At 33.4% G+C, this 27,967-nt stretch overlaps 4 protein-coding genes across 6 annotated transcripts; 2 read left to right on the top strand and 2 right to left on the bottom strand.

Annotated features, from left to right (window-relative positions):
* Positions 1-328: 328 nt before the first annotated feature.
* Positions 329-1,376, top strand: LOC140809649 (homeobox-leucine zipper protein HOX5-like). The gene is made up of 2 exons (XM_073167348.1): positions 329-809; positions 900-1,376. Exons 1-2 carry the CDS (start codon positions 501-503, stop codon positions 1,251-1,253), a joined length of 663 nt encoding a protein of 220 aa, XP_073023449.1. The 5' UTR covers positions 329-500; the 3' UTR covers positions 1,254-1,376.
* On the bottom strand, positions 897-5,484 carry LOC140809650 (ubiquitin-ribosomal protein eL40 fusion protein). 2 transcript variants are annotated; one of them, XR_012113145.1, is made up of 6 exons: positions 5,321-5,484; positions 5,144-5,230; positions 4,948-5,050; positions 3,361-3,427; positions 2,205-3,250; positions 897-2,036 (listed from the first exon to the last, which is right to left on the bottom strand). XR_012113145.1 is itself a non-coding variant. In XM_073167349.1 (5 exons), exons 1-5 carry the CDS (start codon positions 5,421-5,423, stop codon positions 3,224-3,226), a joined length of 387 nt encoding a protein of 128 aa, XP_073023450.1. In that variant the 5' UTR covers positions 5,424-5,484; the 3' UTR covers positions 897-3,223. The 2 variants fall into 2 exon arrangements, 1 of the variants encoding a protein (XP_073023450.1); XM_073167349.1 differs by having other exon boundaries at positions 897-3,250.
* A 7,539-nt stretch (positions 5,485-13,023) lies between these two features.
* LOC140810055 (cytochrome P450 78A3-like) lies at positions 13,024-15,807 on the top strand. Its single transcript, XM_073167864.1, has 2 exons — positions 13,024-14,113; positions 14,890-15,807. The coding sequence occupies exons 1-2, from the start codon at positions 13,142-13,144 to the stop codon at positions 15,499-15,501; spliced, it is 1,584 nt and encodes a 527-aa protein (XP_073023965.1). The 5' UTR covers positions 13,024-13,141; the 3' UTR covers positions 15,502-15,807.
* An 8,600-nt stretch (positions 15,808-24,407) lies between these two features.
* On the bottom strand, positions 24,408-27,139 carry LOC140810762 (protein TILLER ANGLE CONTROL 1-like). 2 transcript variants are annotated; one of them, XM_073168646.1, is made up of 5 exons: positions 27,082-27,139; positions 26,877-26,907; positions 26,067-26,776; positions 25,764-25,856; positions 24,408-24,591 (listed from the first exon to the last, which is right to left on the bottom strand). In XM_073168646.1, exons 1-5 carry the CDS (start codon positions 27,085-27,087, stop codon positions 24,571-24,573), a joined length of 861 nt encoding a protein of 286 aa, XP_073024747.1. In that variant the 5' UTR covers positions 27,088-27,139; the 3' UTR covers positions 24,408-24,570. The 2 variants fall into 2 exon arrangements, with proteins under 2 accessions (XP_073024747.1, XP_073024746.1); XM_073168645.1 differs by having other exon boundaries at positions 25,727-25,856; positions 27,082-27,138.
* Between the last annotated feature and the right edge of the window lie 828 nt (positions 27,140-27,967).

The following is a 27,967-nucleotide window of genomic DNA, read 5'->3' as shown; positions in this document are numbered from 1 at the left end:
TTAAATATATTTCCTAGTTTTAAATAAATGAAATTATAAATTTAAAGACATATTTCAAATTCATCTAATAACACAGACAATTAAACTAACGCGTAAATAAATGAGATGTGAATTTAAGAAACCATCTATTATTTCAATTTAACAATAAAACTATAATCCAAATCACCTACTTTTTTTCCATATATGTATGAACAGATTTTTACGCATCATTTATAGTATGTACAGGTTTAATGTGATCCACGTTGCCAAATTACTGACGACGAAAAGGAGACAGGGACCGGTCTTTGCATTAATTTCATTATATAACTAGTAACAGATCACTAGATTCAGCAGCTTATATTATATGGCTAACTGGAACTCATCAGTCAAGAATCCCAAAACCGAAAACCCACAGATACAATTTCTAAACATTCTATATATATCTCGACATTTCTACTTACGGCCATGCATCGCACTAGATCCCTGGAATTTTAAAGATTTTATCGATTCTGCGATCAAATATGTTCAAGTGTGACGCATCTGATAAGAAGCAGAAGTGGAAGAAGGAGAGAAGATTCAACGATGAACAAATACGAACTCTAGAAGCCATGTTCGAGTCAGAGACCAAACTGGAGCCAGGAGAGAAGGTGAAACTGGCAAAACAATTGGGATTGCAGCCTCGACAGATTGCAGTATGGTTTCAAAACAAGAGAGCGCGATGGAAATCGAAGACCATCGAGAAAGATTACAGCCTCTTATTGGCTGATTACAAAAATTTGTCTTCCCAGTTTGAAGCTTTAAAGAAAGAGAAGCGGTCCTTGCTTTTTCAGGTACTCTCTGTCTATACTCTACACATCCAGTATAGTAAGACGTGTAGTAGTAGTATCCCAGGTCTAATAATCGATATCCTTCTTAAACAGCTGGAGAAGCTGAGGAATGAGACGGTGGGAAAGTCTGAAGAGAATTTATATCAAACTCAAATTCAAGAAACGGCACCAGGGAACCGGAACACCCACATCGATTACCTGGAGAAAAATATTCCAAGTGAATATATGGAGGGAATTGTATCAGATGATCATTATAGCAGCAGCGTGGAAAAGGTTGATCCATTGGGGTTTGAGGAAGAAAAAGCTTACCAGTTTCTGGATTCTGCAATGGCTGAGGTACTGGATGTTTCCTCTGCATGGCCACTCGAATATTTGGGCAGTCTCAAGTCTGATGATATGATGAATCAGGCTACTGAAAGTGCCGATCAATGGTGGTTCTGCTCTTGATTAAATAAAATCAAGTTACATATATGGAAGATGATTAATACGAATTAGAATAAGCAGATTCTGCTAGTTAATGTATATTTATTAATACTTGAAACGCTGGAAAAATAAATAAAGCATTTTACAGGCACGGTGTCATAATTCACTAGAAGTGGTGATATGGTTGCCACCAGTTGGAAGTATAAATGATTCCGCATAGTTTTTGTGTTTGAAAGAATACTCTGCGATTTAGTTTTTGGACTCTATTATAAGCACACTGCTTCAATAGAGGGATAAAAATGGTGTCATTATCAAGCACACGACTCGGCCAAAGCTCCCTTCTTTTCGTTTTTGTTGCGAGTGAAGCACAAACACATTATCAGGCACACGAGTCGGCCAAAGCACATTGCTACCTCTCCACTTATTACTTTTGCAATAAAACTTCAAAATCCGAACTTTACTATTACACAATGGATAATGGTAATGTCGATGCTACCTGTGGAGGTAGTGCCCTCACAAGATCTCAGCCATTGATTTAACATGGTGATTAAATTTAGGTCTTTGATCACTTCATGGGGTGTATGTGTGTGTAAATCTGGGCCTTTGATCACCTCATGGGGACAGTGCCTCACAAGGTAGGGTGAAATGAACCATGGATAATAGAGCCCCCTATATGTGCATATTTTCAGCATTTCTGAAGATTTGGTTGAATACTTCGCTCTTCCTTTGTTTCTTGATGCCTTGATATCCAGGTTTAGCAGTTAGCACCCTTGCGTTGTTTGTACATACTATTATGTCATCCCAGTGCTGCATAAATGAGAAGAATCATGGATAAAACAAAATTGGGTGTTTTATATTATGTAAAGCATCCAATCATTTTTATGTCTGCGTATTAAAACACTGATATGATAAAATAAAATTCTTTTTCATATCATTATTAAAAAGTGATATATCTGCTATGTTGTACGAGCGTACCCATGTTGTGGTATTGGAACTCCCATGGAGACTGGCTTTTATTCAAAGGTATTTTGCTTTACGCACCTCCTCGGGTTCTCATATTCGAAAAATGCAATCTATGTTTCATATTTTCCCATTTCTAAATTCCGGCAGAGGCTTTCAACTGATTTCTCCACAACTGACCTAAAGTCTAGAATCAGAGCTTTTTGTGAAAGCTGACCCTGATTCTAAACCTATTGATCTGTGAGAGTAGAGCAGTTCAAACAACCCGAAAATGCAGAAATCCGTCCTCCAGCTTAGTAAAGTGGTTAAGAGATGAATTTATCAGGTGAAACTCGTTTACTACGCTTGGAAGAAGGGTAAAGCCTCCACTGTTGTCTAGCTCTTTTCTTCCTAGGAAATACACTCGTATATACTAATGCCATTTAAATCTAGAACCTAATTCTCGACAAGTTTTCTGTCAATGGGCTAATAGATTGGCTGTCGACTACGATATACTCACATTTGGTATATATGTGAAAGATCGTAACAAAGTGAGCATCATGTGAATGCTTGGCAGAAACAATTATGTCCCGATGATTGTTCCACCGCAGGACATATTCTCCACAGGACGTCTGGCGCCAAAACTACTTCCCGTGGATATGGAAGGCCTCAAAATTGGAATCCCCAAAACAGGAAGTTCTCAGGGGAGGAGTACAGTTGGCCGATAAAACCATCATTTTTAAAGTTTTTGTAAAACTGTAGCTGTGTAGAAACATGTCTTATTTTCAAGTCTCCAGTTTTTCTTCCAAAGAAGAAAAGATAGGGAAAGAAAAAAGATATACAGAACACTTGAGCTTTAAGAAAATAATCATAATCAATGAGCGATTGTATAATGATCAGTCCAAAATTTTCCCGAGAAGAAAGAAATAACTATTGGTCCATGTAGGTGCAAAACAAACGGTTCAAACAGTTATAAATCCTTGTAGCTAGACAGCAGGCAGCGGCATGAATATTCACATGCCATCCCCTTGCAAAAACCAAATGCATAAGCATGTCTACTTGATCTTCTTCTTTGGCCTCAACTGCATAGTAAAATGAAATCTCTCTCAAACAAAAGATGCTATCAATTCAATGGACGTCTAATTGATAAAAAAATAATAATAGCTTACGGAATCAATGCATCAGAACTTACCTGGTTGCTATGTCCACACTTCTTTTTTCTGCAATTAACAGCCCGGGGGTGCAAGCGAGCATAACATCTGAAACAAATAATCCCAAGAATCTCAGGTTAATGTTAAAGAACTTTACCGAAAAGTGATGCCTGCTCCGCAGCGTTTTGACACATCATGGCATGAAATACTCAGCAGCACGCATTGACTAACAGATCCTAATTTGAAATAGCTCAAATGTAAAATAATGATTTTAAAAAGTCTATACAATTGATGATGAAATTTATATACTATCTCTAGACAGAAGTGGCCGGAACGAATTGTTTCACTGCTCCAGAACTTTGACACAATGTGGAAACTTTAGACGAGTGCATAGCCTTCGCTTGATTCAGGAATCAAGGTATGTAGCATATGCATACAGAAGACGGGTAACGTTTAATCCCACCCTCCAAGGAAGAGAGAATCAGCTATCCAGATTCAGCATCATAGATGCAAGGCACAAATAAATAATTTGAGATCTTTAGTAATTGACTTGAATGAGGGTTGGCAGAGACGAAATGAAATGTACGACAAGACTTTGCCATTTTCAGTTATAAATTATATATTAGTTGAACATAAAGTAAGATTCTTGTTGACAGATGTGTAATGAACTCTTCTCCAGGTATGTACTCTAGATTCGTATCTCTTCGTCAGCCTACATGCAGCATGACGCGTGCTTTTGCTTATGTTTACACTTAGGCTCTATAATACACATGCGCCGAATGAGACCAATAACTACGGTCTGAGCTCCAATTTAAGCAACAATTATTAAAATTAAATACTTTCAAATTAGCTAATTTGGGTTTCTCATTACGTCCTTTGGTTATATAATTTTAGCACTACACATATATTTTTGCTCCTACATTTGTCCTCTCTTGAAAGGGTTGCCATTTTAAGTTGTTTTGCGAGGGAGAACAAAAAGGTTCTATAAAGCAAGCAAATGTTCATGAAACATTAATAACAACAAAATGCAAAAAAATAATTAAATGTTAAGAAAGAAAACATGAGTTCCGTGAGCAGATGAGAGAATCCACTGTATCAACCACAAACCCCAAAAATTCTCATAATTAAAACTGTGCCCAACACTTTTCGGGCCACACTCACCAGCAATAATTACCTCAAAATACAATGTTTAATATGTCACGCAAAACATAACGAATTTCACAATCATCATATAGCATCATTCAGGCAACTCATATGAAAAGACGTGGAAACCGTTTGCCACTGTTCTAAATGCAGTAATGCACTCTGGAATTAATGAATCGGTCTAACATATATTATCACAAGTAAAACCGAGTAAAAGGCCCCTCTCATTTCCGAGTACAGTAACAGAATCACATTTCATTATCTACCTTGAAAACAAATGATGATAAAATTAATGCATCCTAGAAGTTAAACAATTAAATCAACATCATCGATCGGAATACCTTACAGGCCAAAAAATCCATCGCATTTACTATGAATTCAATATAATCACAAGGTTATCTAAAAAATATGTAATTGTTAAACCAGAGAAGTAATGAGTTACACGAGTTACAATAAGAAAATAAAGAACACATTCATAATCTTACTTGCGGCAAATCATCTTGTCCTGATTGTACTTCCTCGCCAAAGCCATCAACGACGGTTCGATAATCCCCCCACGGAGCCTCAAAACCAAATGCAATGTCGATTCTGACCAAATAAAAAAATTTCAATCCAGCGACAAATCACATAGCAAGTATAAAGTCCAAAAAGAGAAGATGACAGACAAAGCTAATTAACCACCTTTCTGAATATTGTAATCAGCAAGCGTGCGGCCATCTTCCAACTGCTTTCCGGCAAAAATCAACCTCTGCTGATCCGGCGGAATCCCTAAAAAATATCGGGCCCAATCACCAACAGTCCATAAAATAGAAAATCCTTGGGACTACATAAGCGACATAAAGAAAGAGTGATCAATACCTTCCTTGTCCTGAATCTTAGCCTTCACATTATCGATGGTGTCACTCGATTCAACCTCTAGCGTTATTGTTTTCCCGGTTAGGGTCTTGACGAAGATCTGCATTATCTCAGATGAGCAAGCGCCGCCGCGAAATGGAATTTAATAAACGGATGATTTGCAATTACGAAATTTATATACATGGGCTAGGGTTTTGAATATTGGGCCACTTAAATGTATGGAGTTTCTTAGTGGGCTTCTAAACAAGAGGCTTCTTCAACTTATTTGTTTGGGCTTTCCTCGAACAATTGTCACAACGCAAAAGAGTATATATTTTTCATTTTAATTAATTAGCAATAACCTCAGTAAAGAGTTGGTTTTTATTTGATGGTCTCACGGATTTATATTTATGAGATTCGTCAACTCGGTCTTTATTATTGTATGAGAAATGAAATATATCTTTAATTCATATATAACTAATCAATATCTAATATCACATATACACGTATTTCTTCCAAAATGTAAATCATTAAATTCAATCGGATTCGATAATCTATTTATTTTTTCAGGCATTTTGTTTTGTAAATTTTTTTCTTCCTCCCATTTTCGTTATCACAATTCCAACCGAATACAATATAATCTAAATGAAAAAAAAAAAATTAAATTGAAATTGATTAGGTCCAACATTAGATAGAAATATCAATATTTGATTGTTCCAAGTTCACGCAATTTATTATTTTGTTTATTAATATAATTTTTTCTATTGGTCAATTGTCAATAAAATGAACCGTAAAGTAGAATAGATTCTCTAGTAAAAATTAATATTTTAGTATAAAAAGTAATATTTTTATTATGAAATTTGAAATAATTAACAAACTATTAGTTAATTATAAATTAAAATTGTATTATTTCGAAATAATATCGGATTGACTTAATAAATATTTAATAAATTAATATTCATGCATGTTTTATCAATGTGGTAAATTAAATGTAAATTAATCCAACAACATGATAGAAATAATTCGAAATAATTATAAATAAATAAATCAAAAAAAATATTAAGAGAAATGAAGAAAATTATATTATTTTTTTAGTAATATAATAAGATTGTGTGCCTATATAACTTTTTTCATTAAAGAGCAAATCAAGTTGAATGAATATGACATAGAACCAAATCGGTCAATATTGAGAGCATATTTTTACACGAACAATGCAACAAAATCATATCTTTATTTAGAGCAAGTGGAGGAAGGTAAATACTCATTTTTATTCCTTTCCCGATTAATTAATTGTATATGTGACCAGCCAGATGTCCATATTAATTTTAAATTTTTATTAGTTCAACTATTTATTAATTTTCTTGATGACATGGTCCATTCTTGTTTTTTCTTTTCCCTTAATTCATTATTTCAAATAATACTTTACTCACACATCAATTTTAACAAATATAATATGATCAGCGCTTAAATATAAATCAAATTAATTATTAAAAATATTGTACAAGCACACAACGTATATCAAACATCACTAATAAATATATTAAAGATATGGGTGGTAGATAGAATTTTTGGTTCGTTGGTGTGACCTCTTTGTTTTTTATTAGAAAAAACAGACTGTACAAATACGCAACGCATCGTACACTAAATCTGTCAGTTGGCATGGACTCTTTGTAAAAAAAAAAAGTTATGTTATTAGAAAAACGGACTGTAACGCGTGCAATCGGGTACTAGTTGGAAATTATGTGTGGCCCAAGACTTTCAAATCTACCTTAAATCTTGTCAACAAAGTTTAGTCTACTAAACTAGATCTCAATTATTTTGCTTTTATTCTTAATGGGTTAGGCCTTTCCTTAATTTTTACTCTTATAATTATAGATTATGTCTTCGACCATTTTACCTACCTACAATAATCAGACCAATTTCGATTGACGTGGTTTGTACTATTTGAAGATTTACCCAGTGTAGTCGAAAGAATAACGATCGTGGTTCTCGTCAAATATCATTATACCAACAAACCTAACACTGTCCAATAATCATGGATGGATCAACGATGTACTAAATCAAAGTTGACTTCCTTTGTTTTATTTGTTGACTTCCTAATCAGCAGTACGTAGATATCTCGGCTTAAGACCTTTCCAAAAAAAATAAAAAATCGCAAAATATTTTATTATCTATATTGCATCTATGTATGATAGAATTTTTAAAAATTAAATTATGGATTTTCATTGACATTATTGTACATAATAGAATTCATTTGGATGCTGCTTTTTGCGAGTAGGGTTGATTAAAATTAAAACAAATTACTGAAAATTAACGTAATTTTTTTTCTAATCATTGCTTAATTTAATTTGTATTTATTGATGCCTGTGACTGTGACTCACTGCGGATTTATGCTTGTGAATACATTAACATATATAAATTTGACATCAGCGATATATATATAAATATCTAGATTGAATCGATGAGACAGTAATGAATATGCTCAAACATCTAATTTGAAGTTGAATTTCTTGAATCATTAATAATTTTTATTAATAATAGTATATGAAGGGTTTTTTTTTAGAAAAATGAAAATATGTGGAGGAATTTAGATACAAAACATGTGTTTCAAAATATAATTCGGTGATCATAATTTTTTGATTATTTTTTTTTTAATTACACAAAAACGGATTACATCTGGATACATCGGTCAAAAGAATATGTTTTTTTTTATATTACAAGAAAACACAAAGATTTTTTTTTTAAAAGTCATAGTTTAATTTTATTAGCCAAATATTTTTTCCCCAATAAAACTGGTTTCAAAACATGGTTTGGATACAAAAAATTAAAAACAGTGACATTTACTTCAAAGTGATGATTCTAAACGTCGAACCCTCGGCTTTAAAAAAATCGAAAATGTACAAAAAAATATTCTATTGTTTTATGCAAACATATAACTGACTTCGTTTTATAAAAAATTTCGGAAATATTAAATAATGTAACACATTAGCAACGAGCTCGAATCAAATCTCCAAGAACATGAAGACATAGATACACTTTTTTTATGCTTTCTGCATAAGAATATTCTCTATATATCTATGTTATGCTCTTATTGAATTAAATTCATTAAATATATATGAAATCGAACTCACACATCTTTCTTATTCAGAGTGGTTAAGGTGTTCGCTCCAAGAAATAATATCGGTAAAAGTGTAGAAACAAAGCGCCAAAATGCGTAATTCAAAATAAATAATTGAACTGCAATTTTATGTGTGACCTTATTGTACGCGACTTACATCATGCATATATTGACTTACATCATGCATATATTGTTAGCCAAATAGCTAATAAGTAATAACAGAAGCAAACTTGGAAATACAAAGTTGTAATCGAAATAAGTATATTGTTTACAATAGACTTATCGTGTATGAAAAAACAAAATCAAACCGAGACATGTATCAAATACAGTTTCTTTAAAACAAACATGTCTCCTCTGGTGTAGTTTAATTTCAAGTATTTAACTAGACGTCCGTTTCCCAGGATACATTAATGGGCAGACCCGAAAAAGTCTAATTTGTAGGCACATAATATATATTGTTTGTCTGTGATGTCATTTTTTAAAACATTATAAATTTATGATTTTAATATAAGATTTTTGGTTTATAAATCCTTACAGTACTCCCAGCAATGGATAAAATCTTCTTATTTTAAAACTATTTAAGTCAAAGAATGATGATAAAGTATAAAAACAAAGCTATTTTAGTCAAAGAATAATATGCCAATAATAGATCTTGCATATCTTGCATTAATTTGTAACGTCCTCAAATACTAGCTAATTACAATATTTAAAACAGAAAAAAAAAATTGTGTTCTTAAATTCAAAGGACCACGGAAGAGAACTCGAATCTATTCCTCAGCATAATCTTCAATTAAAAGATTCAAAAATGGAGAAGGAATACTTTGAGTCAAGTATCTTTGAGACCCTCTCCCCACCCACCCAAGAAATCAGCCATAAAGAGAACTTTTTCAGATTATGGCATCAAATCCAATCATCCTTCGATTTGATCTTTTTTCTAAAAAAAAATAAAAAATCAAACAGTGGGTTAGGCGACAACTGGCCTACAGTGTATACATATAAAAAATGAAATATGTTTCTTAGCCTGAACAAATGGACAATGCGAAATACGTAATCCAATTATAATCTGTAATAATATATTGTTAATCTATCCAAATGTTTGGTACAAAAAAAAAAAAAAAAAAAAAAACCGATTTGTTTGTTCAACTTGCGAAATATATATATGTATAGGTGCATGGAACTGATGCCCAAAATACATTACATATATCCTAAGCATGGTTTTGTTTATATGTAAGAAGAACACGTCCACATGCACGCGCAGAAAGTTTATCCATATCGTTAATTAAACAATAAGATTTCAAACTATGTATGTATAATACATAACAATTCACAAATATATAAAATTTCAATATTCGATTCCTTTGTTTTTTTGTTTTTTAGTTATATCCCACTATTAATCAATCATTGACAGTGGTCAGATCCACGTAAATATATTGATTATTGTTTAATGAGTGAGTCTCATATGAGACCGTCTCACGGATCATAATCTGTGAGACGGGTCAACTCTACCCATATTCACAATAAAAAGTAATACTCTTAGTATAAAAAGTGATATTTTTTCATGGGTGACCCAAATAAGAGATCCGTCTCACAAATAATACCCGTGAGACCGTCTCACACAAGTTTTTGCCTTGTCTAATATATATATAGGACATGGTGACACGCTAGTAATAAGTCGTTCGGTATAAATCAATTCATTCAACCAAAATCCAAAGTTGTAATTGGATACATTACGAGCAAGAATGATGCATGATCCAGACAATCTGTCTATTAGAAGTCGGCATTGCCTTTTATCAAATCGACAAGCTAAAAAAAGTTGCCCATCACACGGATTTCGTTTGTCATGATATTTAGGTTAAGCCTCGACCATTTCAGTTAATTGAAAATTTATTTTATATTTTAAAATAAAAAATCATATTATATACATATGTATTATGTAAATATGTGTGTGTATATCGGCATACATACATACGTTCAAACAAGGAAAAAATTGTCTTTTAATATTATCTGAATTTTGGGGTAGATTAAATGTGTGCTGCATGGGATGATTTAATGGAAGGACCGATTGAGCAGTGGATATATAGAGAATGCTTATTTATTTATTTGGTTTAGATTCCTGATTTAATTAATCCGTGAGATAGAATTTATATTCAGAAATTATTCCCAACTTGTTCTGTTCATTATATTCAAAGCCAAAAGTTTCGCCCGAGGGGATTAAACCACACTTTAATAATTTGGATCAATGAACGTATTATTGATCATGCTACATATAATGATCCAGGCCTACCTAAACATGTGGGGTCTAATCGTTATAAACATACCCTATCATTTTTGGGTGTATGCGTATGATGGCTCAAACGGATTGGATGCTTCATACTTTAATGAAACCAAATTATAAAATAAAATGCCATTTTATTTAAGTAGAAAGTGACCTTTAGAGAAGTTGATTTCTATATTACTCGATGCAAAGTTTTTTTTTTTTTTTGCCCCCGCACTACTTTGAAAACCAATCTTTGGTTAATTATTGGATGATAATTCTATAGCATACGAATTTAAAAGATACCGTTCCCGGTTGAGAATCGTTATTCGACTTTTAGAAGAACACATTCCGGTCATAGATGTGAAAAGTTGGGGTTTCAAATTCTCAAGAAGAAATCTGAAATGCGATATAATAGAAAAAAGGTCTAAATTATATGCTGAATAGAGTAAAATATAAATCAAGAATGATTTATATTTTTAAAATAAATTATTTATTTTTAAAATCGAGGGAAAAAAAGAGTATAAATCAAGAAGACTATTTCAGTCTTTTTTTTTTCCAGTAATTATATACCACATTGGAAAAATGATTAAACTGTATAAAAATATCGAAGATAAACGGCTAAAAATGAAATTCGATAATATAGAATGATAACTCATGGATGGGGCCCACTATCCCTGGCCCATCCCTATCCCGAACGGAAGGCAGGCCCATGACGCGTCCAGGTATTTCTTTATAAATACCTGGTTTGAGTGTTTAATTCATTCATTCAATATATTATTTTTCAGCAGCACCTTTAGATGCTCCACAATTATATAATCAGTCGCTGACTTGATCGTCGGAGGGGCTACGCTGGGACACCCTCCTGGCTTCCTTCTAACGGTCTTATTCGTGGTTTTAGGCTCAAGACAAATTCGAAACCTGCGTTTGATATAGTGACACTTACTGGAATCGGAATTTAAATTTCCCGTGAGTATCATATATAGAAGATCAAAAGCGCCTATAGACAACCATGCAAAAAAACCAAAATTGTATTGTTTTTTTGTTTTTGTTTTCGATTGCAGTTCATCTCCATGATGATGAAATTGCCATGTAGCTTCCTCAACCTTGCTTGCGTACAAACTTTTGACCATTAAATTTAAATATGAATTACTACGTCAAGAAAGAAGAAAATTTAGTCAAGGTTCATTTATTTGCAAAGGTTACTCCAAAACTAGCGGATTTATTAAATCTTCTTCTTCCTTTCAACATCATATTATCAAGAAGAACTTGGTACAGATTTATACATATTTTAAATTAAACTGAGTTTCCAGGAACCAACTTGCTAAAATTCATGAATTTGGGTCGAAGTCGGATGCCATTCCACCCCCTAAGACTACAGCCTAGAGACAAATTCAAGTGACCTCACAGATTTAATATAATTTGACCCCAACAATCATGGTTATTCCGACCCCACACGACGTAATTAACATCATTACCATTATTTTAATCACTCGAACACACAACGAGCACGCAATTTATTGTCATTGGGTCGTGCTTTAATTTAATCACTCGTTTTTTTTTATGGATTATGCCAAATTAGTTTACAAACTATATTTGAAATTATAAAACTATATTAAATGCACTTTTGAAAATATTTTTTCCAAATAAATTTCAGAGATACTTTTGTAATAAAATGCATTTTGTAACTCAATTTATAATTCAATTTGTGGTCATAACTTTTTTGTACAATAATTAACTTATAACTAACTTATAGCAAAAAAACAGTGTTGTTGCATTTGTTCCCATGGCAAAGTATATTGGGATAGGTGCGTTAGTCTGTTTAATAATTAATTTTCATTTTTGTGCCAATCAAATGAAATGCCCAAATAATTACCTGATGTCAACATGTGTAATTAATTAGCTGTTTTGTATAATTTAGTTGTTCCATCAAGGTTTTTTTATTATCGCATCCAGCGGCCAACTTAATTAATGTTTTTCCGACACATTGATCAAGTGTTGAGAATAATCAACTTCCACTACAAGTTTTTCAGGTGGATTGTTCCTGTTTGTAATACAAGATTACTTTTTTTGGATCGAGATTTGTTTTACTAAAAATTATAGTTGATTATAACGGTGTAAATTAAATCTTTTTTAAGTTTTTTGGCTGGTAAGTCGCTACGTGTTGCGTCGCTCTCTTAACAAAGACGGTTGTTGGACGCACCACAACAATTTTGATCCAAATGTTTTGAATAACAATATGGAAATTTAATACAGAAAAGATTTGTAATTTTCAAATTTAATTCAGAATATACTCGAACACGGTAAATTCTAAACGTAACAATTTTTCACCGTCGCTCCCTATATAAACCAGGATATGCATAGCCATTTTCAAGCCCTCAAAACCAATTTGCTGAGCTTTCTCCTCGGCTTTAAAACTCATAATTTATAATTTACACTATCAAACTCCGCGCGGTACTGTATTCAAACCATAATGATGAAATCAGATGTCGAAAACCTCTGGCTCTTCGCTTTCGCGGCCTCAAAATGCGAATCCCTCGCCCCCTCCACTGCCATAATCTTGACATTTCTCTTCCTTCTTTCCTGCCTGATCCTGAACCTTGTTTTCTGGGCTCACCCCGGAGGTCCCGCATGGGGAAAATACAAATGGAGGAATCCCACAACATCAAAATCTCGATCCATTCCTGGCCCAAAAGGGGTTCCTGTTATAGGCAGCATCAGTCTGATGACAGGTCTAGCCCACCATAAATTAGCTGCTGCAGCTGAAGCCTGTGGAGGCAAACGGCTCATGGCTTTCAGCCTCGGCGGGACGCGGGCGATAGTCACCTGCAATCATGAGGTCGCAAAAGAAATTTTAAACAGCGCAACGTTCGTCGAACGCCCGGTGAATGAAACGGCATATAACTTGATGTTCAGCCGCTCCATCGGCTTCGCGCCTTACGGCGTTTATTGGCAGACCCTACGGAAAATAGCCTCGGCCCATCTTTTCTCCCCTAAACAAATCAAAGCGTCTGAGTATCAACGTCTGGAAATAGCGAGCGAGATGGTATCGGTATTTGCTTCAAGTAAAGACGGTTTTCGCGTTAGGAATGTACTGAAACTCGCTTCGCTTAACAACATGATGTGCTCTGTATTTGGACGGAGGTACGGCCTCAGTTCACTCAACTCGGAGACGGAGGAATTGAGGTTTTTGGTTGATGAAGGATACGATTTACTAGGAGAAGTGAACTGGGGCGATCACTTATCCTTCTTAACTGATTTCGACTTACAAAAAATCCGGTTGAGGTGCTCCCGGCTCGTGCCACGTGTGAGCAAGTTCGTCGGTCGGATTGTGGCTGAGCACAAGGCAGAAACTGGCAAGCTTAACGGTGATCTCGTAGATGTTTTGCTTTCTCTTGAGGGGAGGGAAAGATTGTCGGAGGCAGACATGATCGCCGTTCTTTGGGTAAGATACACGAGGAACTTATACTTACTAAAATTTAATTTGATCGCCACGTCATCAACTATTTATTTTTTAAAAAAAATTATAAGATGGAATTAAAATTTATACTTTATTTTTTCTCATATGTATTTGAACTTCCTTAAAACTTACTAATTTGTTTTTGAATGTATCAATTTGATTGGTTTTATAATACAAACAATAACTAAAGTAGATAAATGAGTCATATTATAGCACACACATGGCTTATACTATATCGATCGTATTCTATTATATTACGGTACTTTATACAGTAGTCATTTTCGTAAATTCCTAATCTATACGTTAGTCATTTTCGTAATTCCAAATTTAATTTTTTCATGGGTGATAAAAATATGTCCTGTTTGGGGTTAGTTACCATGATGATGTTATATCTTATTAGCCGCAAATGAAGCATTTTCATGAGCATATCTTCCTATTCTGGCTTGAAAGCAACCGTTGCTTTGTTTCATGTGCTCAAAAAGTAACCTATGAGCAGTTAAATATATTTAGTACCATAAAAAAAGAAAAGAAATCACGTATAAATAATTTACTTGACCAACCACTCTATTTTCAAAAAGGCACTTGCTTAATTGGTAACTTTGTTAAGGTAAACTTTGAGAAAAATTTCTACTTTTGGCTAGTTTTAATTTCAATATCTTTTCACCTTTTATTATCTCTGTTATTTATGTTTTCACGGTGTTAAATTTTTTTTATACGTGAAACGAAGTATAAACTCTTTAATTATTTCCTACTGGATGCAGGAAATGATATTTAGGGGAACTGATACTGTTGCAGTGTTGATAGAATGGATATTAGCAAGATTGGTGTTGCACCCTGACGTGCAATCAAAGGTTCATGATGAGCTGGACAAGGTCGTGGGCAGGTCTCGCGCGGTAACGGAGTCTGACTTAACCGAGTTCGTGTACTTAACAGCGGTCATCAAGGAAGTCTTAAGGTTTCACCCGCCAGGCCCACTTCTTTCTTGGTCCCGTTTGTCCATAAGGGATTCCGCGGTGGATGGATATCATGTGCCCGCGGGAACCACAGCGATGGTTAATATGTGGGCCATTACGAGGGATCCAACTGTTTGGGATGATCCCTTGAACTTTAAGCCCGAGAGATTTATGGACCGGGAATCGAATATGGAGTTCTCGGTTATGGGATCCGATTTGAGGTTAGCGCCTTTTGGGTCTGGCCGGAGGTCGTGCCCGGGAAAAACATTTGGCATGACTACGGTGAATTTCTGGGTGGCTACGCTCTTGCATGAATTCGAGTTTCTGCCTTGTGGTCCAAGTGTAGATTTGTCGGAAGTGTTAAAGTTGTCTTGTGAGATGGTTCACCCACTCGAGACTAGAGTCAAGCTCAGGCGTTGAACATGGCAGGCCATGATTCGAATTTGTATAAAACGTACCTAGTTATATAATAGAACTGCTATATTCAAAATATATATTAGTTTATGAACAGAAAACAAAAGAGGCCAGCGCGAAGAAGACAAGATCAAGAATATTGGATGGTGGCCTCGTTGATGTCTACATATGACTATAGTTGTATCAATCTCTACAAGCTTAATTTTCTTTATGTGAATCTTGTTTGTAGGTTTTGTGATCTTCCAATTGTCTTCGAAGAAATTCAGAGTTGATTTTAATTCGATAATGTAGTGTGTTTTATATATTGTATAATGCTAGACTTGTATATACGTACGTAGGCATAAAATTATTAAGCATATATTGGTATTGTGGGAGCTATGACTTAGATTTGTTGGGAAACGTCCACAACAGATATGGCACTCGGAACAGGAGGATGGAGAGGGACATTTACGTTAATTAATTAACGGATCATTCTTAAATCAAAACGATATATCATACATACGTAGTGAAACGATGAGGATCAATGCTATCAATCTCAACAAGATTTTTTCTTATCAACTGTAACTCTTTTTTTTTTTTTTTAAATTTCTTTGTTCCCATCATTTAGTAATCTATTTTAAATAATACTGAACAAAACGTGTCAAGATTATAAAATTTTATTTTGGAAAATTGTCATCACATAAGAGACTAAAAAATTTGGAGATATTTAAGCAATTTTATGATTAGGAAATAATAAGTCGCGATCTCCGTGCAACAGATTCGCAAATATATAAAAATTTGGAGATGCGGTATTACCCTAGGCGGAGTGCGAGGGTGGAGCCCCCCAAGTGGATCCTTCTTTTCTTAAAAAATAATAAAAAATAGAAAGTGGATCCTTAGTTAATAGTTAAAAATTGACCCTAGAATTAAGGATTTGTTTAATATAATGAGTAGGTCTCATGTGAGACCGTCTCACGGATCTTAATCCGTGAGACGGGTCAACCCTACCCATATTCACAATAAAAAGTAATACTCTTAGCATAATAAGTAATACTTTTTCATGGATTACCCAAATAAGAGATCCGTCTCACAAATATAACCCGTGAGACCGTCTCACACAAGTTTTTGCCTAATAATATAATTTAGCTGCAGATGTTAATTACTGTGTCGATTGAATGCATGTGCGAACAAATTGCAGGATTTAAAGGAATATATATATATATACAATGTTGATGGAACGAGCAGGCAGTGTAGGTGCACCGTCAGTGCTGATTGACGAAAGTCTTAATTGTTTTCATCTGATTAATCCCCTTTCCTTGTCTTTTCATTGCAAGGATTTTTTACAAAGCACGGGCTAAATTATTATCGGATAATCAAAATACATTTCCACCCATATTTTTTTAATCGAAAAAAGACTCTTAAAATTATAAAACAACGCTGATTAGCGACGGTTTTTCGAGCTAATCAAATTATCGATGGTTTTAGTGATGGTTTTAACAACGTCGCTAAAGTCATCGTCGTTAAATATTCCGACGGTTTCTCAAAACTGTCTTTTGAAAATGATATAAAGTTGAAAAAGATAATGTGTGTGTATAGATATATTTTGTAACGGAGCTGGCGACTGCTATTCATATGTGCATATTGGATGTGTTGAACGCAGTGTCTTACAAATCATGACAATCAAATAAACTACATCATGTAAGTCTTGTACGACATACTCGTCCAAAAAATCTTAGTAGGGAATAGAATTGTGATTAATTAGTCACAAGTACACCTACTCCAGCAACTTGATGCTTTGAATAAATGTATTTTTTTATGACGCGAGAACCCACATCGATTTTTTTTATGTGCATCGAGTAAACTTTCATGTAAGTCATACTGGACAAACTCTGTGTGACAAGCTCGTCCGAGAAAGTATCAGTGATAATAATCGAATTCCTGATCATTAACTAAAAATATATTTACTCCACCAACTCTGACAATATTATGAGCCCGAAAGTGTACGTTGATCATATTGGAAAGTTGTAAGAGTTGGTGAAATTTATTTTTGAGAAAGTGTTGAAAATGAGGCGAATATTTATCTTTGATTTATAAACAAAATAAATGCATTCTAGAAAATAAAATCAAATATAAATTTTTAAGAAATATATGTCCCTGAAATGACGTATATTTCTTAAAAAATTATAAGTTCTACGGCTGCTTGGTGACATTCGATCCTGCCAATTAAGAGTGTGTGTATATATATGAAATGGCGGGGAAGACACTTGGAAAGGGACTTCCCACCTCTCCCCGAGGCTCTGTCTTTTAACCCTGAACTCCGATGGGGACATCTAAATGTTTAAACAAGAAATTGGCATTCAGTCTTCAGTCGTCGTTTTTTTTTGTGTTCAGTCTCTAGGTATTTTTTTAGTACCACATTTTCACATGAAATGTATCACATTTCCACATGAAGTGTACCATATTTTGTATGACATAGTACCATAAATTTGTAGATAGGGAGTGAACCCAAAGATATATTATGATTGAGGATTTTTCACCAACTTCCCCATATTTAAAATACATACATACATATATATATATATATATAGACTAAAATTTTCTGTGTTATTATATATATTTGGATAAGTCCATGATCTATAATTATTAACTTATAGAACAACTATTTCTCCTTAAAAAGACCTTATACAAACTATTTATGTCGGTTTCAATCCCCTTCATGGATTGGAGGCTACATTTTAAACCATTTGTTTTCATTCGCACGCTATGTCGGTTTCAATCCCCTTCATATATATATATATATATATATATATATATATATATATATATATAGTTATGTAGATTTGGTTAATTTATTTTTTTTTTACAAGAAACTCTTCACGTATATTAAAATAAACTAAGAATTGTCATTTCTAAAAATGAAAAATTGACAATGTCTAAATAACTAAATGTTCTTACGCAGATTATATAAATAACCACGTACGAACGATTCTTACATATATACAGTAAACGTTCATGCTTGGCCAAATCTTATACATTAAGTAAACATTCGTATGTGTGTAATCAGCAGACAAAAACATTTAGTAATTTAGACATTGTCAACTTTTAATTACTAAAAAATAACAATTCAATGGGAACACAATTAGATATCCTGATAGTCCATGCTGCAATCGATCGATGAATGTTCGCCCATGGAAGATCCCCTTCCATTCGAATTCACACGTGAAGGGAATGTTCATTATTTTTACCCAAATCTAATGTAATCAAATAAATAAACATCTCAAATAACTTTGCTGTCCTAGTAAGATGGTGCAATAAATACTCACTGACATGTAGTACGTTGTTCGAATGGGTGAACGTACAATTAACTTTATCGATGGGATTTTTATGGTTGTATGGAGGTGGGCATATCCCAAGAATCTAGCAGGTTGAAATTTTGAAATGTACTAATTGCAGCAGTGAAAAGGACTAGTGCCCCCAGCATTCAATTAATTAATTAATGCTTTCATTTTCAACTATGGATCCATGTATATGGACAATATTGACCAGTTATTAATTTTTTATTTTTTTAAGGAATATTGACCAGGTTTTTTTTTTTGTTTTTTAGGAATATTGACCAGTTATTTCGCCCCCCTAAGGAATTGCATTATTGATGTATGTGTTTATATAACATATACCGGTACTGACTCGTCCACTGATTAATTAATATGGACGAATTCAATCAAGAACGGAACCACAAATATGAGTTTGGAGTTTGAACTCAATATAATAAGATATATATTATTAAAAAAATTACATTATATTGTTGAACGAAGTCGTATTCTACAAGATTTTAATACGTAAAATTCATCTATAATAGAATTTACATCTATATGTTTAGCTAAATTTCGTTTAATATAGAGTGTCAAACAATCGGCAAGAAAGTCATTCTCCATTTTATTGCGAAGTGTCGACTTTACATGCTTCACAAAAATCCCAATTATTAATAGCAGATTAATGTTCCATTTTGAAATAGTTCAACTTATAATCCTAAACAACTAATAAAATAATTATCAAACAAATAAATAACTAATAGTCAATCAATGACTCATTAACAAAGAAAAAGAACAATAAGATGTACATATATGTTATGGTTGTGAATGTACGTGGACGGATTAATTAAATAAAATAAATACGCAATTTAATTAATTTTCATGCACGTGGTTTACGTGGACGGATTTTTCGGACATTACAGAAAAGGAAGAAACAAAAAGAGTGAATTAAGTCGGTGTCTATGCTTGCAATGACCCACAGACCACAACTTTTGACTTAAAAAACAGATCAATTATTTGAGCTGGCCTTGGGCTGGGCATAGGGGTGCAAACGAACCGAATCGAGCCGAATAATAGTAAAAAAGTCAGGCTCGAATTCGGCTCGAAATAGGTATATTCGAGTTCGAGCTCGATTCGAAGTTCGATAATTTCAAATATTTGGGCTCGAGCTCGGCTCAAAATGAAGTTCGAATTCGAGTTCGGCTCGAAATATTCGAATATATTCGTGAACTATTCGAATTATTGCTCGGATATTAAGGTTTGAAAGCTCGAAATGCTCGAAATATTCGAAATGTATATATATATATATATATATAATTATATTATATTAATAAAATATTAAGGTTCGCGAACTATTCGCGAGCTATCGAACAAAATAATTTGGGCTCGAGTTCGGCTCGAAAAAAAGTTCGAACGTGTTCGAGTTCGGCTCAAATTCGATAAGTTCGAATACGAATCGAATATTTATCGAGCCGGCTCGAAAAACTCGCGAACATATTCGGTTCGTTTGCAGCCCTAGCTGGGCACATAGGAAGAGGTTTTTTTACTTAGGTAAACTAAAAAGATGGGCTGGGCTACGGTCCAGTACAGCCCTTCAATAAACCCGTCTTCGAATTCAATATAATAAACTATGCATATTATTTTCTGATTTGCTCTATTTTAATGGAAGAGAAACTCAGGCCGAATACTTCAATCTATGAATTTATATTGTCTATCTAGCTGTATAATGATTATGATTTAACTGAAAATGCATTGTATATTTCAAAATAATTCCAATACTATTTTTTTTTGTTGGCTGTTGCGAAACATATACGATGAGACTGAATAAATTTTCCGGCGCGGACTACTTGTAACCAAATTGTTACTGCAAATGGAAAATAACATTGAAAAAAATGGAACACAAATGCTACACTGATTATTAATATATAACGTCGACGGCAAGATATACAGATATATAATGGTCGAATCGCCCAGAGTTTGTTGTTTTGCTGCCCTCGAATGAGGGGCGTATTGTTGTTGTCGCTGTTGCTCATCAATATTCTCCCCAACATAGAATAAAAAAAAAAAAAAAAAAAAAAAAAAACTCCCCAACATAGAATAACTTGTTTCATCTTAATTTCATGTCACCGGGATATTCTACAAGAAATGGTGTCACACTGTAACCTAGCATATATCATGTGAGGGTGTTGTCAATAAATGTATATTCTCTCGTGGGGCAAAAGAGAAAAAGATCAATATACAAGAATCTGCTTATATCGCAAGCACTGCATTGCATGTGTTCGGACTTCCTTGGAAAAGAATCGTGAGATATTCTATTGTAGTTATCCCCCCCGTTCTCTCTGGCCGCCTTCAGATTTTCAAATGCAGAAGATCAAAACCCTTTACATATAACATCTTGCGTGCAAGAATTTTTTCAATGACAATTTGAACATCGATCAAGACTCTTTTGATACTACATGAAGCCCAAGCAAGAATACTACTGCAAATCTCCCCGTGGATAAAGTTCAAAATTAGATTTTGATAATTATTATAAAATGTGAGAGAAGTAAGAGTTTGTGATAATCTTCTTGTGACCAGAGTTTTCTTGACTGATGTGAATCGAAAATTATACTGTTAAAACATACATTTTGAAATATTTATGTATCATCATCATGATTTTTGATATAGATCATAAGATCGTGTATCAATAAATTTCACATTATTTTCTATTACAAATATAAACATCTAGACTATGCGTTTATGTCTATTTCATAGATTAAGGCCAAATTTGACGAAATTGCGGTTATGGTTTTTTAGTAAGGTTGAGAAAAAATATTGAAATTTTGGTATACCGTACATACATATCGAAATATACAGCATATATTGATATTACCGGTATACCGAAAATTTCGGTACGATATTATACCGTACTTTTTTGGGCCAAACTTTCAATTGTTGTTTTATTATGTGTTGGAAATGTTGTTTCTCGATGTTACCGGTATTTTCTCGAGGTTAGTTGGAAATAGAACTCAACAGTTTTTTTTTAAAAAATAAGTTCAATGTAGATGGTACGTATTACCGATAACGTATCAAAAAATCGGTATACCGAATATATTGGTAAAAACGATATGAATTATAAATCATGCCGAAATTTCGGTTATTTCGGCACAATATCGGTATCACTTTTTCCGGTACCGAAATTCAAAAAATTCGTATACCGTACCAAATCAACCCTAGTAACCAACCCTAGTTTTCAGGTTTCACCGAATAAGTAGAGTGTCAACTTATGCTATTTTTTAAATTAATTTTCTACAGATTAATAGATTTCATCTTATTTTCTTAAACGATCCTCCATATTATCTGTCATCTTAATTTTTGAACTAGAGTCGACAAACGACTCTATTATCCATTAAAAATTTTCGAATCCAAAAAAAAATCAAATATTTGTTGCTTTAAGTCGAAGATCTATACCATTAATCATATATTTCATCATCCTCCAACTAATAAAAACTAATTCGTCTAAGATTAGGATTTTTCTTCCCAAAAAAATTCCATATACTTATTTATTAAATAAATACACTGCTACATTTATAAATATATTTATTATTGGCAAAAACTTGTGTGAGACGGTCTCACGTGTCGTATTTGTGATACGGGTCTTTTATTTGGGTTACCCATAAAAAAGTATTATTTTTTATGCTAAAAATTTTACTTTTTATAGTGAATATGAGTAGGGTTGACCCGTCTCACAGATTATGATCCGTGAGACGGTCTCAAATGAGACTCACTCTTATTATTATATAAATAGCGTTTTTTCGGAAAATTTCTAAAAAAAAGAAAATTTTTATGTGTAGAAGCATATGATCTAATAAATGTTTAAACAAGTCTAAAGTAACTAAAAAATAATTATTAAATATGAAAACATAAATATTTGTAAATTACTACCGATAAATAATATTACTATGAAAATCATTTTGCTTATTTTAAATTAATTATGTTTTAGTTTTAAAAAATTTGTTAAATTTTGAAATAAAATTAATTATCTTAAATGACTCTATTCATTGATTCACATACAAACAGTTTAGTTAAGATTAATTATTAAGACAATATTTAAAAATATACAATAAAATCAGAATTAGAAAAATGATTGTTTTGTAATCAAGTCGATCAAGTGCAATTTATAGGTATTTGGTAAAAAGTATAATGAACTTTTTTGAGAAGAATCGAAAAATACAATGATCTCGATTTTTCATCATTCTTTTTAATTTTGGTATAAAATATTATTCACCATCATAAAGTAACTCAAAATTCGAGTAACGGAGGCGAAAAATACAGTTGGGTATAAAAGTTAATACAACCAAACTTAGATAAAATGGGGAGACGTCGATATCGACTTTGGGTGGATGTCACTCTAACTGGACATTATTAGTATTGTTTTTAATGATAGGAAAATGACTTTATGATCCACCAATTTTCTTATTTTTAGTTTTGATCAATTAAATTTTTAAAGTTTTGATGCACCAATATTGATTTTTTTTTTTTTGGTTTCCAATTTTATTTCGTCAAAATGCTTGATGTGATTCTAGAAAATATAGATGTGTCATCGAAAAAAATACTAATGTAAAATCGAAACATGTTGAAATGACATAGTAAATTGCCGACTTATCTGACACGAATTCATTAATATGATCAAAATAGTGAAAAAACTAAAAGTTTTTTTTCTAAAACTAAACTTTAAAACTTTATTGAACAAAACTCAAATTGGACGAATTAATGGACCATTTAAAAATATTTTTCCTTAATTATATATTAAAGATCAAAATAAAATATACTAGCTCATTCACGTGGATGTACATTACCTTATAAAGTCTCGGTGCTCATGTGAATCAAAATCAGGCGTGTAGCATATTGTGATGCATGGTAGGGAGCAGAAGATCCGCAGCCCCGGTGGTAATATTTGCTCATGGTCATGGATTTAATTTCTCGTGAAGGTCATAAATATGGTAACATGATTGAAATTTTATCAGAAAAGAGAGAAAATATGTGATCCAATAGTTTGGAAACGGTATGAATAACAAGTTATCAACTTTGTCAGATATATATTATTATACATGTACATAATGTTAGTTATCTTACATTGATTGAATAAAATTCTCGGGAGTTGTATATATGGATTTGGACAATCCTCTCACTTGATATAGTTTTTGGAGTTGAGTTAGATCCAAGTCTCGATCTAAATATGTTATCAGAACCCATGTTTCATCGTTATCTGTTGGACTGCTCATAGCTAGCTATAGGCTATCTGTTCTGCACATAGTTGAGGCAACTTGTAAACTTCATACTTCAGATATTCATTCTGGAGCGTGAGATGAGTGTGTTAGTTGTCTCACATCGATTGGACAAAATATCCGAGAGTTATATTATGAACTTTAACAATGCTCCATCCTTAAACTAGTTTCTAGTGTTGAATTAGGTCCAAGTTTTAATCTTAATATAGAGTCCATAAAAAAAAATAAAAATCTGGACGTAACTATTGTAATCGATTTTAAGTAATATACAACACTAAAATGAGGAAAATAAATTAACATCACATACGAGACATTGGGAAATAAAATTCATATCCATTAATACATGATCATTGATCGGTAAGTACGTTCACGCCAAAGAGATATTTAAGTTTGCAGAGTTTAACAAGTACAAAACTCTAATGATTTAAGGACAATAATATTACCTTACAAATCCACTTCACTAAAATAAAATTGTTCAGCACACACAAATGGAGACCAACTTCGATCCAAACGTACATATATTACTCAAACACCAGTGCCATCTGCAACCCAATAAGAAAATAAATGTAGTTATTGAAACTATACAGACAATTGGACCTGAATTTGATACAATCTCATAAATATAAAAAAAAATAAAATCTACAAATTAAAAAATATATAAACATAGGAAAAACAATAGAATGTCTGATCCATTCCATAATAGGGACATATGAAAGAAAACGTGAAGCACATGACCCGTGCCCCGCCATTGTCCATCTTCTTTATACCAAAGATCGTATTCATTTTCCACAAAAAAATTTCGAGATGTGGCCGATTCATTATCACAAAAGAATATAAAAATATTTAAATACTTGACCACAGTTAGCTATTTATTCTTACTCTAGTATATGTTATTTAAATAATTTTATTTCTTCGAATATAAGCCACATATTCAACTTTTATCGATCATGGTTTGAAACCCGACTAAGAATTATTTTAGCAGTGGCCTCACTAGGTTCTATTTGGAATCATATCCTTTATGCTTATTCCGGGGGGGGGGGGGGGGGGGGGGGGACCCAATAGATATTCCATTTTTCGGGGGGGATCGATTTAATTATTAAAAATTCCATTTTGGATCGATTTAATATATCATAATAATGTGTCAGGAAATAAATTAGATTTGACGATGGAGGCAAGCTCAATTTGGATTGAAAAGGAAAGAGCTAATACGTACATACACTACTTTCAAAGCATCACACATATGTGTGATGCTGGGGAAATAAGAGGCAAACCTAGCTATGACAACGTATACAATTATGGCAATCTAATAAAGCTCGTGTAAATGGGATTGTTAAAAGATTAAAAATCCGTCATTGTTTTGTACGTGTTATATCATGAAATAAAACCATAAAGCTTTTTTTTTTAAATCCTCATGACGATGGAATTTGCGGTTGTCATTATTCGATACACATTGTGTAAACTATCAGTCTAACTTAATAGAAAATGCAAACAACGTTATTCAGGTAAATCGCATCGTGGGAACTTAACCATGTGTGATAGATTTGTCCGAGAAACTGTTAGTAGGGAGAATTGAACTTATAATAACTATTGGTCAAACGTTTACCTACTCAACCATCTCGGACAGTGTCTGGAAGGGGTCGTAATTTTTTTATATAACTATAATATGGAAAGTCGCACCTTGAGAAATTGGAAGGAGTGGGACTGATTCATTAACCTTGGGGATGTACTTGATGTTGCTCTCGTTAACTTCCTTGTCGAGGAGTCCAAGCTCTGGATGGATCTTTCTCTTCAACATTCTCCTCACCAACTAATTACACATGCAAACACGATCAAAATTATATTAAAACCCACCAAATCCAATAAATAAAGGTCAACTGCCATAAAATATAGTATCATTGATTGTGTTTTTGTTTTCTAATTTTTGAGGTAAACGTTCGGCTTCAAATGATTATGTATTTTATATATTTAACCATGCATGCAAAGAAGCAAGTGATGATATATAAATTTATCAATTTACTCGATGCAATTTGTGAATAGGGCGAGCATTCTTGGAGTCTCCAGTTCCTCCAGCAAGCAGCAGCTTCTTTGCGAATGCGAGGCGGCCATATCCATGTTTCTTTGAGCTTGCCTTCTCTTTCATTAATTCCTGCAATTTCTTCTTGTTCTTCTTTTTCTGCAACTTATCATCATCAGCATCCCAATGATCAGCGGAGAACAGGTCTGCAAGTGTGATCCTCTCCTTCTTCATGTCCACATCCACGTCCCGATCATTCTCCTTCATCACCATCACAACCTGATCAAAATCCTTGTTTCCATTCATCTTAATGTAATCCGACGCTGGATCATACTGCTGGATCAACGCCTCGTAATCATGTGCATAAACTGCGTACACTTGCGGATTCGCCTCTTCTTCTTCGTCGTAGACTTCTTCCTCTTCGGAATCTGTAATAGCCTCATCGTTTTCAGTCGATTCGAGTTCTTCGGATTCTTGGTCTTGATCATTATCCAGAAATTCAAGATCATGATCGTCGTCTTGTTCATCAACTTCATCAGCAGCATCTTTCGTTAATGGATCGTATCCAAATGTTCCTATAGTTAAGATCCCTCCTTTCCAGCAACCAAACACAGAATCACCAAATGTAGTGTTATCAACCAGAAACTGATTAGCGTCACCACTTTCATCTAGAATAACACCATTTTTCTTTGAATTTTGCGCTGCAGACCCATCTGTCGATTTTTCAAATTAAAATAAACCATTTTTCATTCATCATGTATCAATGGATCCAAGAAAGCAAAAAATTAAACAGGGTCTGACCATATATAATACCTTTAAGCTTGCGGTGAACCCAGTTGAAGATCTACATTAATGTGTAAAGTAAAAACATTAAATTTGAAAAGAAACACACGAGGAATAACAAACTTAAATTAATCAAGAACACTTGTGTTGTTTTCGTGCCATCAAATGAAATAGGAAAAAATTAACTTGTTACGATAGAAATATTGTCTGTGAAGAACTAAAGAAAAGTACTTGCCTTCATTTTTTCTTGGGAGATTTTGGGAAGTTAAATGAAACTGAAGCTTTGATGAAGGTTGTGGCGTAGCATATTAAAGAGATGAAGTGGGGCCCGAACAGGAAGAAGGGTACAAATTGCTGCCACGTGTCAGAAATAGATGGCCAATAGCTTTGTTTGGGAGACTCTTGTTGGCTGCTCTCTCTGTCACCTTCGTTGCAGCCAAAATAGTGCGAGTTCACAAACATGCCCTCATGTTATGTATCGTCCTTAAATTGGGTCACTTCCTTCCATATCCATGCAACTGTTTTCTTTGTTTTTGAATGAATGTATTTTCTGTTAATATATAATTTAAAAAGTCATATTAAAACCATATCATCATAGGATTATTATAATAAATTTTGGTGTGACAGATGTTGGAAGTTGAGTAGAGGTGACGAGTGAAACACATAAGCCAGTCAACCTATAAAAATCATGTCAGTCAAGGTTAATTTGTACACACAGAATACATATATATGTAAATAGACTGATCGAGTGATAGTGGTATGTTTGGTTACTGAATATGCTAAAACCAAAGGAGACGAGCTAGGGTGATAGAATGTGTGTTTTCATGGGGCCAGCTTGTACAAAATACATGCTAAAAGTAGCTTGGAATCTTCCTTCTTCGTTTTCCATTGTTTGGCCTCACAAATTTGTATTCAACATGTTGTACGCTAGTCTCCTGTAGGTCATGCATGCATCCCACTTTATTATTACATATCGATCATCATTTCGTCGGCAAAGTTTGATTTTCATCTACTCAACTAGTGTTCTTCTTCATTTTTTCATTCACAAGCGACCTCTTTATTTCAAGTGTTTTTTTAGATGGAATTAAAATCTAAATGGAAAGGTATAAAGTTTCTACAAA

Source organism: Primulina eburnea, chromosome 13 (assembly GCF_022965805.1).
Source record: "Primulina eburnea isolate SZY01 chromosome 13, ASM2296580v1, whole genome shotgun sequence".
Classification (NCBI taxonomy): Eukaryota; Viridiplantae; Streptophyta; class Magnoliopsida; order Lamiales; family Gesneriaceae; genus Primulina; species Primulina eburnea.
This window is presented reverse-complemented; position numbering and strand designations above follow the sequence as displayed.